At 37.4% G+C, this 12,207-nt stretch overlaps 1 protein-coding gene across 2 annotated transcripts in view; it reads left to right on the forward strand.

Moving 5' to 3' along the window:
- BABAM2 (BRISC and BRCA1 A complex member 2) overlaps positions 1 to 12,207 on the forward strand; it is a 174,147-nt gene that overhangs the window by 127,124 nt on the left and 34,816 nt on the right. For both annotated transcript variants that reach the window (XM_065630389.1, XM_065630390.1), the window contains exons 8-10: positions 2,770 to 2,869; positions 4,840 to 4,910; positions 5,954 to 6,036. In XM_065630389.1, coding sequence (XP_065486461.1) covers positions 2,770 to 2,869; positions 4,840 to 4,910; positions 5,954 to 6,036 — 254 coding nt within the window. The remainder of the gene's footprint in view (positions 1 to 2,769; positions 2,870 to 4,839; positions 4,911 to 5,953; positions 6,037 to 12,207) is intronic.

Consider the following 12,207-nt stretch of genomic DNA (forward strand, 5'->3'; position numbering starts at 1 on the left):
GTTAGAGGCAAGGTCCTGTGCAAATGCAATATTGTATTAAAATGTTTAATAAGCAGATTCTCTGACCCAATATAGGGAACAAAGATGCCTGTCCACTCTTAATTTTCCCTACCCATAATTATTTCTACAGAACATAAATTACATATTGTAGAGCTTTATTCTGTTTTCAGAAGATAATTATACCTGAAATTCCAGCCTTCTTTCTGTGGAGGGACCTCTTTCTCAGAAACCACACCTTGTAGCAGTCTGTTTTTCATTTGAGAAGGGTTGAATTCCCATTTATGTCAAGTTTTTATGGATTGACTATTTTCAAAAGATGGATGCAGGTAAAATGGGAAGCCCTTATTCACAAATCATAATAATTCAGTCTGGAAGATGCGTTGGAAGCCGATGATACAGGAGTAGAAACTTTTTTGCATGTGAAATCTGTTAGAGATTACTCTTAATTTCATGACTGCTATTGCAACCGAGAGAGGAGCCTGTAATTCCTGTTGTAGTCATCTGAGCATCTCCAGTGGTATCTCCATGCTGAGGAGGAACTTGGACTTGGTTGCAAATGAGGCAAAGCAGGATGCAAAATGGACAGTACCATTTGCTCTGTGTGAGAGATTAGAGGCTTTTATGGATCTATTTACATAAGCATTTAAAGAGGTCAATAAACTGAAAGCCAGGGTCTTAAAGTAAGGTTCACAACCCACTTGTAATGTATCACAAAGAACGAGTCTTTCATTCTGTAACATTGAAGACTCGTGGACCCAGTATACTTTCAATCTCCTAAGGGCAAACTACTGTTTCAGAAATGTTCCAACTTAGTAATAATCTAATAGTCATGCTTCACTGCTTTTAACATCCACAAGTAGCAAAAGTATATTCCCATGTGAGTGATTTTAGTCAGGGAATAGCAGCAAGGAAACTGAATTCTGTTTTTTAAAAAAAAAAAATCCTATTCAAGTCTTACTTCTGCTGGAAAAGTTTGTTTGTTTTTTTTAATGTAGCTGTGGTGTACTTGAGGCTTTTTTTTTTTTTTTTACATTGTTGCATATGCAAAATCCAGACCTGCAGAACTGTTCCATGTGGTGAACAGTCTGCTGAACCCAGACTGTTTTGCCTGAGTAGCAGATTTCCATATACCTCGTTATGAGTTTGGGTTTTTTGATTTGTGTAGGCTCTGTTCCTTCAAAGGGATGTGTGACTGTAGACCTGTATACCGAGCAAAGTGATATCTTATCAAGTACTGAGGAAAATACAAGGGCAGGTCCCGTTGGAGAATAAGAGCCTTATTTTGCAGAGAACTTTCTTTCCAGTGACTTTTTCATGGAAACAGCACGTAAACAAACAGAAGACCACGAAGTAATGTAGCTTTTGAAGCTCTTTAATTGTACCTAACAAGGTTCTGGATGTTTAGTGAATGATGTAAGCCACAGTGTGTAATGCAAATTCATATCCCTTTTGATCAGTAAAAGACTGTAAGAAATATTTAGGTCAGTACTGCTAAAAGAAAGTAGCATGGACTCTGGCTGGTTGTTGCCATATACAACCTGATTTAAATAAAAAGTGCCAGATCTTTCCACACCAAAAAAGCCATTCTCCTCGGCAACAGCAGGCGTGCTTCAGTCTTCCGTCGTATGACAAAGGCAATTGATTAAGGTGCCTAAATACATCTCTGAAGTTACCTTATTTCTGTGGATTCCTACTGTTCAGATTTCCAGTCTGTGCATGGACAGAATTAATATCTTTTTTGGTGTTATTTCCTTCTGGGAATGAATGAAATCATAGAATCAGGGAATATGATCACAAACCAATGTGGACTGGGGGGAACATCTGGAATTAGCTGGCAAAGCCCCACCTCAGAGCAGGGCCAGCTGAGATCAGCGTGCTAATGGCAGCTGTTCGGCTGAGCTTTGAGCACCTCCAAGGATGGAGATTCCCCATGGGTCTGTCTTCCAGTATTTGATTACTCTCATTGTGAAATTGTTTTTCCTAATACTTAACCAGAACTTTCTTTGTTGTAACATGTCTGCATTGCCTTCCATCCTGTCACTGTGCACTTCAGAGAAGGCTGTGGCTCCATCTTCTCTATTTTTTTTCCCACTAGATAACTGAAGGCATCAATATGCCTTCGATAACAATATGCCTTCAGCTCCCCTCTTCAAACCACCCCCCTCCTCAATATTTTCTTAATACTGAACAAACATGTTTCTTTGAGCATCCCCCCTTACATAGTGTACCTGATAATCTTTCTGGCCCACTGTCCCCCTTGATCTAGTAGATCTACAATCTGTGTTGTATTGGGAGACCCAAAACTGGAGTAGGCGGCATAGCTGACAAGTGCATCTGGCCATCTATTATGCCTCAGTCCAAAGTATTTTGCTTATTCTTAGCTGGTTTGACTGAAGGTGGCTTTTTGAATAATTTGAGACTCAAAGTCCTCTTCTCCCACAATAGCAAGATACCTTAACTACAGTGCTCCACATCTTATTGATGAGGGCTAGGAGACAGAACTGCTTACAATGAAAAAGCTATTTCCTGAGAGAGTGCTTTGCATTAGTGGCACCTTTGATTAAAATAGTTTAATTATAGCGGGTCATGCTATAACCTGTTTTTATAGATGGTATCACTCAATACTTTTTATATCGCCACAGCATATAATACACTTCCTCATCATGGTCCTCTGACTTTAAGCATAGGGAAAGAGGACAGCGTAGAAATCACTTTCAAATCCCAGGGACTGTACGTGTAATGTACTGTTAAATTAACTTCTATTTCTAGTGCGCTCGGAGGATCATCTGCCCTTCATATCCCAGCCTTTCCTGGTGGAGGTTGTCTTATCGACTATGTACCCCAAGTATGCCAGCTGCTAACAAATAAGGTAAGTTAGTAAAGAGAGCTCAATTTTCCTTTCTCTTACGTGCTGTTCTGTATTACAATAACACACTATAGCATTTCCATAGACATAGTTTTTCTTCTGCCAAGTAGGCCAAGCAAGGTGTACTTGAAGTGAACTCTGCAAGGGATAACTTATCAATAAGAGGTGAGCATCTGAGCAGGGCACTGAATGTAATGACTCTTTTAGGTAAACAAGTCTGTTTGGGATCAGATCTTGGAGTGGATTTTTCTTATTGTGATGACTTAAGATTTCAGATAAGATGTTGTTGCATCATACAGCACTGAATTGTAGTGTGCTATTATGCTAGTAAATAGAAATGTGTAGTTTGCATATTATTTTTCCAGTTGGAAGTTCTCATACCATAGTCATCATTGTAGGTTTTGAGTACTTACTCAGTGATTTCCTTCTCAGATGTTTCATCCAAATGAACGGAATCAGCAGTCTATTTGGATGTTTATACAGTAAGAGCTATTTAAGGTTGCTGAAAAGGTTGTGTTCCGGTTAGTTTGCTGTTTAAACAAAAAAGAGTGAATATAGTATTTTGAAAGCTTCTCCATTATTTACATGTAATTTTCTAAAGAAAGCTATGGGGCTAACATCCAGGAGTCTGCATATTACAGACCTCCTATTTGTATATTATTTTTACCTTCAATTGTCCAAATGAGGAAAATAATTTTATCTTTTAGAAAAAATTCTTCAAGATGTATTTCTATATTTATATTGGAATCTATCTTTAGAGTTGTTTTTGTTGTGGTTTTGTGTAAAAAATACTTTCTGTTTTTAAAATCTACAAGTACACAGGACTGTTTTTATCCTTTCTTAAACAAAGTCCCTTAAGCAAACTTATATGTTTTCCTTTTCCCAAAATAATATTTCAGATCCCACACAAAGCCTTCAAAATAATCATAGTTTTTTTTATAAAATGAAATCTCAATTTATAAATAGAATTTAACTTTAAGGGGTACAAGATAGCTCTCAGCAATGATTGTTTCAAAAAATTTAGCAAAAGTATTTCCCAGCCAAGGAATTCTAGTATTATTATAGCAAAAAAAAACCCAAAAAATTCTTCCTGCTCTTTTTGTGTTCAGTGGGGAAAAAAACATTTTTAAGATGTTAATTTTTGTTCTGGAAGGCAAAGGGATTTACATTGGGAATCACATATGGAACCATACCGTAAGTACTTGAAGTTACCAGTTGTAAACCAGATGCTCTTGCAGCCTGACAGCACGCACATTGTGTCTGCTACAGGTCAAACCCGGTTCACACTGTTCTGCTAAGTAATCCCATTCAAATCAATAAGAAAACATACATGATGCGAGGAGAATTTTGCCGTAAGTCTTCCAAGTTTACCATTGTTGGATTTTGTCTGTGCCAGGATGGAAGTCTTTCAAAACCCAGAATGCCTCAGAAATTGATACTCGCAGTTGAGTAGGTGGCTCCCTGAGTCAGCATGAAACCACTGAGAGAGCTTAGTGTTAAGATTTTGTTGGAGGTGTAGTCTTCAGAAAACACCCAAGATCAGTTGTGAAATATATATTTTTTTCTTTTATAACCAGAATGTTATTTTGACACTGAACCAACTGTAAGTTTAGGTAATTATGATTTGCCTATCACAGCTTCCTGCTCAAACTTCAGCAAGCCAAGGTCGTGCATTTCTTCACTCTTTATCTCGTGCAGTTAAACAAGGCTTCAGTACATTGTGAATAACTGAGTTTCCCTCAGAAGAGAGTGAAGAGATTTCTTTGCAAGATTTTCTGTGTGCAAGATCCACTGTTCTAAAGGCATTTTAGGATTCCTTAGAGAAATCATGCAAGCTAAATGTAGAACTCAGGACTACTACCATGTCAAACATAAACCTTCCTTAACAAGGAATATATGACAAATTGGGAGTATTGGATTTTTTTATCTTTTTATAGCTCTGGATTTGTTTCTTTCTTTCTTTCTTTTTCAAGGTACAATATGTTATTCAGGGATACCATAAGAGAAGAGAGTATATTGCAGCTTTCCTGAGTCACTTTGGAACGTAAGTTTTCTTTTGATGCATTATTTTCTGTAGCATGCGGGAAAGTGGTGTTTGCTGCATGTGATCTTTGGTTGTGTGACTGCCGTCCACTGGATGAGATGAAATCTGGACTTGAGTGAGGGTCCCAGAGCGGATGCAACAGCAATTGCCTGACCAGCAGCGCTTTACCTTGTGCTGGGGAGGGGTTTTCTTCTTCCGAGTCGTGATGCCAAATGACGTGGGTATTCAGGAGCCCTTCAACTCTCAGGTCTGTCAAGTGAGGGTAGGAAGACAGGTGGCTTCTAGCGTGCACCCAAATTTTATACAGCTATAGATAGGCAACAATAGCTTGAATTGGTCGTATGAGTAGATAGTCAATGCAACCTCAATTCTTCTTAAAATGAGAGAGTTCCTTTTATTCTGAGAAAACTACATTATAGAGATGGCCTGAGTGTGCCTATGATTTTATTTCACCTATGAAGTGGTTGATGGGTCCTGATACTGCTTGAAACTTTTAGAGAATACCGACTCCTGATGGTTGAAACTTTTAAGCCGTCTGCTAAACAAGTCTTCTGTATTTAATTCTTTGTATGTTCTAGTGGTTTGCTTTTATAGTATATACTCTTTTGAATTTTCAAATTTAAACTCTTAGCCTGTGCATTTTCAATTTTACTCTGTCTTTTACAACAGAGTCAATATCTTAATCTGAGTAATATACAGGGAATTTGTGTATGTACAGTTTTTATCAATTTAGTACTGCACATGCATTACCAGGTCTCCTTTCATTCTAAAGTGTATTTATATAAACTGAATGTGGCCTTTCTTCAGGTAAGAATCAAACTCCAATAGCACAGCATAAATAAGATTATTATGATTAAAAGTTTAGTTTTCATTTAGCAAGAAAATTGTAATTGTTAATAAATAAAGCAAATACTGGAATTTTCTGAATAAATGAACTAAAAAAACCCAGTCCTCGTAATACAGAATTTACATATTCATTGTTCAGTATTAGAATGAATAGTAGGTAAAAATTGTATTCATTTTTTGGTATTTGTTGTTGACAGTGGTGTGGTGGAATATGATGCAGAAGGCTTCACAAAGCTTACTCTGTTGCTGATGTGGAAAGATTTTTGCTTCCTTGTTCACAGTGAGTAACTCTTTGCCTCAGGCATAAATGTCTATCCTCTTGAAGATACAAGTTCAAAAGGGAAAAAATACAATTACAGGAAACAGTTTAAAAGTTTTAGCTATTTTTATCCAGTGCTTAATGTATTTTTGATGTGACCATGACACCTTGGAAACAGAAAATCCTGATTGTATTTGGAAAAAGGGAGAGGATCCACATTGGTAATGTACTGCCTGCTTTACAGAACGCCAAAGTGTCCTGGGAAGGTTCTCTGGTAATTTGACTCAAGATTAAGTTTGCAGTTGTAATTCATCCTTTCAAAAGTGTCAATAATGACCAATATTATACATAACCCGGGAATACCTAAAATCTTCTGTAATTGTCAGTAATTAATGCACTGATAGTGTAATAGTAAAGACACCTTAATGTAGGTAAAACATATTAAATGAGAAATAATACCATACTGTCATTAGGAGATAAAATTCCTAGACTGAAACTGTGTAGGCAGAACTGTCTAACAGTTTGCTACATCATGTAGCTAGATTTACTGTCATTTGAAATTTTAAACCAAGATTGTATTACTTTCAAAAAGACATTCTTAAATAAATACGTAGGTATTACTTTGTTTAGAAATTAGTAAGTGTGGTTTTGTTACTGCCTTATACATGTTAACTTAAGTAACAATTATTATCTTTCCCTATGGTAAGCTGAAATTCACAGGTATCACCTTTCTTAGTCCTGAATATGTTTGATTTAATTTTATCAGTGGTAAAATTCCCGTCAATTTTATTTTTGCTGTGGGATAATATAACTTAATAGACACTGATGCAGTTAAATTTGAGGGGAATCAAAGTTCAAATTTCTGTTAAATAACACTAGGTTTTAACTGGGTAATATTCACAATGCTCAGTTTAACTGACACAAAAGCTACAATTATAGCTGAATAGTTTATCACTATGTATTAACCCTGTGGCCTTAGAAATGATACAGTGGCTTAGCTGTGTAAGCTGTTGCATCACCCACTTGTTGAACAATCCAGTGCAAAAACATTTATGTTCTATGCACTGAAGGATATTGCAATGAAAGGACCGAAACCTGCACTTCATTTCCTGAGTGAAGTAATGTAGGCTTTCATCTCTGAACCACTGACATAACTATGCATATTATGGTTGAATATTTAGCAAGCATCTAATAAAATGTCTGGGAGAGATAGCTGTGAGTTGAAAACGGTTCTCATTTATATATTTAGTATGTAGAGAAAGTATTCAGAGCAGAATAAATAGGTCAGTATACAGCAAACACCATAGCAAATACAAATTAAAGGAACCATAGTAAATTTTATTGGCATCTTAAATTTGGTTAAAATTTTAGGTTTAATTAAGATTGTGAGATATATAAACCCTAATGTGAGTTGTATTTCCTTTAAAAGATGCATTCAGAGATTTCAAAAATAACTTTGGGGTTTTTTTGCAACTATTTGCATTCAAAGTTACGTATTTGTTTTGAAACTAGTGAGCAAAACACATTAGAAGTAAAGTGAAATTAGAATAGTTTTATTGAGTAAACTGAATTAAAGTTAAGAGGAGAGAAACGGGAAAGTAGTTCTGGATTGCTGAGGCCCAATAAGCTCAGAACAATTTCACTTGTTAATAAAAAAAAAAAAGATTTGTGTAATAGTTACAGAATGAAGAGCAAAGTCTACCCACTCTACCTTAAAACACAGGAGAGCTACCTAATTGCAAACTTAATCATTAGATTAATGTGGCCGCTGAAGTTGTTACATGAGATCAAAGAACAGTCAAAGGAACTGTTGCTTTAGTGGTTTAGTTCTAAAAATTGATCAAGTGCCTTTCAAATATATGACAGAAGAAATAAACATTCAGAGAAGTTCGTGCATCCACATGGAAGAGGAAATCGTTAATCAGGCTTAGTGCTTTTGATATTAATACTGCTTATGAGCAGGTCTCGGTATAAAGCTTTGTAAGTAAACTTCAATATACTGCTGATTTCTTTTGCTTCTTGTTTATAAATCATGTATGACTAGTTTTTGGAGAGAGAGATTTCTTCATATTCTTGTTCCTGCATACATTCTGTGTATTGATGCCGTATATAAATATAAATACAAGCTACATTACCTGTGCACAATTAACAATTAAGTAGTCTTATTGATATGGGCACAAGAATAAGACTCCAAAAGAACCTGTATATAGACTTTTCAAAGATGAACTTTTATCTTACAAGATTTTTTAGGTTATCAGCACAAAGGAGATGGACAGAAGTTGGACTGGTTGCAATAGCATGTGAAACACTGCTTGTGTTAGTGGATGTTTAAGACATCTTGAAAAGGACAGATATTAAACCAAAAAAGGTTTTTGTTTCTTTGAACAGTATTTCAGGGGATGGAGAATGTTGGCAGCTGCCAGCATTTGTATCTTAGGTTTGTATGGGACCTCAGACTTAGGTGAAGTTGGTGGGAACACATGCTGCCACTGACCTTGGCTAACGATGAGGGCTTTCAGCTTCTGTCTTGGATAATACCAGTGAACCAGGAGGTCCAAAGTACTGGTCATGTAAAAGCTAAGATGTAATTAACAAGCTTTCTTGCTATGGAAGTGCCAACTGAAGTAGCTTTTTGTCGGCCCTCTTACCCATCTGTGCAGGTACGTGGTTACCTCTGTCAGAGAATAAATCAGAAATAGGCAGTGTCTCAGCAAGAAGGAGGTTTCTACACAGGAGAGAGAAGCAAGCAAAGAGCTAGAGCATTAACTGGGTTGTAGGAGGTTATACCTATACCAGGCTTTGGGCAGACACCTGTTTCTGGCTTCAGGGTTTTTTGGTGGAATTTGTGTGAGGAGCAGCTTAAGCTCCTGGAGAAGATAAGCCTGAGAGGAGACCTCATAGCGGTTTGCAGCTTCCTCACAATGGGAGAAGGAGGGGCCGATGCTGAGCTCTTCTCTTTAGTGACCAATGACGGAACCCAAGGGAATGGCAGGAAGATGTGCCAGGGAGGTTGAGGTTGGACATTAGGAAAAGGTTCTTCACCCAGAGGGTGGAGGAGCACTGGAACAGGCTCCCCAGGGAGCTGTCACAGCCCCAAGCCTGACAGTGTTCAAGAAGAGACTGGACAAGCCCTCAGACACACGGTGTGACCTGTGGGGTTGTCCTGTCCAGGGACAGGAGTTGTGGGTCCCTTCCAACTCAGGACATTCTATGATTCTATCAAGTCATCAGTGCCAGCTTCTGATGCATTCCTGTTCAGTTATTGCTACCTGTACACGTCAGCAGATCAATTTGTGCCAATGCAGTCAACTTAACATGGTTTGAATTGATGGCCTGAGCTAACAGTTGGGGTTTGCTCACATTAACCACTTTTGGGTCTGGATTAGCACATCTGTCCACAGCCTCAGAAAGCAGCTTGGAAAATAAAGACACAAACAGTTTCTCGTAGCCATGTTTGTCAGATGGAGCTTGGGAGGACAGGCAAAAATAGGGTATTTTGGGAAAGGGAATTAGTAGCTACTGTGTAAAGAAAGTGCAGTTTATTCCAGTTGTGTTCAGAGAAAGAGGAATGTATGCTCACTTACTGTAAATAAACACATTTTTGTTGAAGAAGTAATTTGTTCTGTCAGTTCCCTTTCCAAGCAGAATTAACTCATTAGGCCTCAGATATTGTTTTACTCATTCTGTAGAGCAACAATAACCTTTAGAATTTAGGTAAATGTTAATTTTTTCAGGCACCCGGTATAGTTTAACATGTCACCTTCCCTTTAAAGGAGATTGCCTCACCTCTGGAAAGTCAACAGAATGGAGTTAATGAACATTCGTCAGCTCCTTCATCTGTTCCTCCTGCAGCTGTTTAAATAAACAAGTTAGACTTTCTGGTAGTAAATGGCTAGCAAGGAGGTTTGGTACGGTCTTAAATGGAAGATTTTTTTCCTAGATGAACGTGTGTCTGATCACTTAGTGTTTGCTATTTGGGTTTAGGAGAGCTTATGTGAGAAGGCAAATACGTTTTCCTTCATCTAAGATTGTATTTATTGCTGGTTTTGGAATAGCTTCTGCTGATTCCTATTTGAAAAATCACATGCCAACCACAATAACTTCACAGTCACAGAGATAATAAAAATGTTTTAAGAAATATTTATCTGAGCAATTTGGAACCCAGAATGTAAGACTGTTCCGTGTAAACATTCCTGTAAATATTTCAGTAAACCTTTATCTGCCTGTAGTTTTGGCCATACAGCCCTCTCTGCTATATAGGACCTATAGATCTTGCTAAGTGTAAAAGCGAGAAGTAATTAGCATTTGTTGTTTCGATGTATTTAATGCAGTTGGAATATGCTCAATGACTCCTGTGTGCTACTAGAGTATGAATAACCATCTGAGTGGGGTTGGTAGGTTTAGAGATGTGTTTTTTTCAGTTTTCTGTCATGTAAGACTTGCTCACATACCTTTTGGATGCTGAAAGGAAGGCCTTCAAGAGTAGCTCTTCTTCATCAATATCAGTGCCTGACAGTCATCACAATTAACACTTAAAATTCTAGGAAAAAAAAATATTTAGAGGAAATTAAGATTGCATTGGCTCTATTTCTTCAGGGAAAAAGAAGCCTCTTTAAGGGAAGGTATGCAAAAATGAACTGTTGTCTGTACCAGTTGTTTCCTGAAAAAGGGCCAAGTGTTGAGCTTTTCTCTGCTGAGGTGTTTTGGCTTCCTTACACAGTGCTTTTATTTTATTCATCTCATTGTTCCTTAGATGAAAATGGGAATTCATGACTCTGTGAAAACTAAGGGATAAGGAAAAATGAGAGGACATGACAATGCAAATAACAAGTTATAGGAGAATGGAGCGATGTCTGGTAGTGTCAGGAAAGCAGGATATTTCAGCAGAAATGTCAAGCAAAACAAATACATGTTTTAGGAGTCCAGTATGAGAAGGTCAATACTGACAAAAAAAAGTCTGTGAAGATTGTATAGGGGTGTCATTTTGTTCTTAAATGATAAACTGGGGATTAATAAAGCCCCAGTGATGTAAAACTGGCCAGCAGAAGTCAAAAGCATCTAATGCTTGGGAGCAATTTTTTGACTGTTCAGCAAGCAGGTAAGTGTCTCTCATGAGGTGACTTTTTCCTCTGGCTCTTAGTGCTTCTAGTCGGTACCATTTATTTCTTTGAATCTGGTCTTGAAAGTTCCTAAGGACATGTTGTTCTGCCTATAGCAAAACATGCCCTAAGCAGGGGGCATCTCTTCAAAACTTTGCACGTTGTTTTAATCACCACAAAACAAAGCGTTTTCTGACAGTTCCTGGGTAGGGAGGAGCATATCGCTGAACTGAAGTTGCTGAAAGCTGCGGGTAGGCTGTAGTGCTGCGGGATCAGGCAGTGCAATGGAAAAGTAGCCTAAGTCACAGGCACACAGCTCTGCACTTAACCAGACGTAGGCAGGGACTAATCCCAGGACTCAATTGCAGCATTTGGAAAATTAATTAGCCTTCTGCTGATCATTTTTCCTCATTGCGTATTTTTCTCCTTTAAGGGACGCTGCCAATTAGATTTATATTGAAAGCTGATAATTTAATTTTTGTCATTAAGAGTACATTAAACATCGTGTTCCTTTGATTCCGTCCTGGGTATTTACTTGTACGTGAGCTGAATGAGATTTACCATTTTTAGGTATTCATAATGGATGCAAGCAAATCTGAAAACAAAGGTTTTCTTTTCCTCTTTTTGTGTTTCTCTGTGTTCATTTTGTAATCGCGCCATTCACAATAAACTTGTTTTAGGTTCATCTTTTGAGTTCTTCTAAAAAAGGGAGAATGGACACAAGGTGATTCATAAACCTTGATATGAACAGCAGCAAACAAGAAACAATAGTTGTGATAAGAGTTAGGTTTTACAAGTGTTTTATGATGGCTTTACATGGGTGAACTGGCAAAGTATTTTTAAGTGTCACTTTGCTGTGGGTGCTAATTTCTGAGAAACACATATATGTGCTATACCTTTAAAACCGTAGTATATTGCTGTAGATGTTAATTGATGTTCTTCCAGGAACTACAAGCACTTTAACAAATTAACTGAAAGGCTTGTAATAACTTCTGAAATTGCACTTTTCAGAAAAGTGAACTATTGCTTTTTCTTATCTAATAGATATATCTAGAGTACTACTACTGTGTGCCCAAGTATATGGCAGATAACC

The sequence above is a fragment of the Caloenas nicobarica genome, chromosome 3, assembly GCF_036013445.1.
Source record: "Caloenas nicobarica isolate bCalNic1 chromosome 3, bCalNic1.hap1, whole genome shotgun sequence".
NCBI lineage: Eukaryota > Metazoa > Chordata > Aves > Columbiformes > Columbidae > Caloenas > Caloenas nicobarica.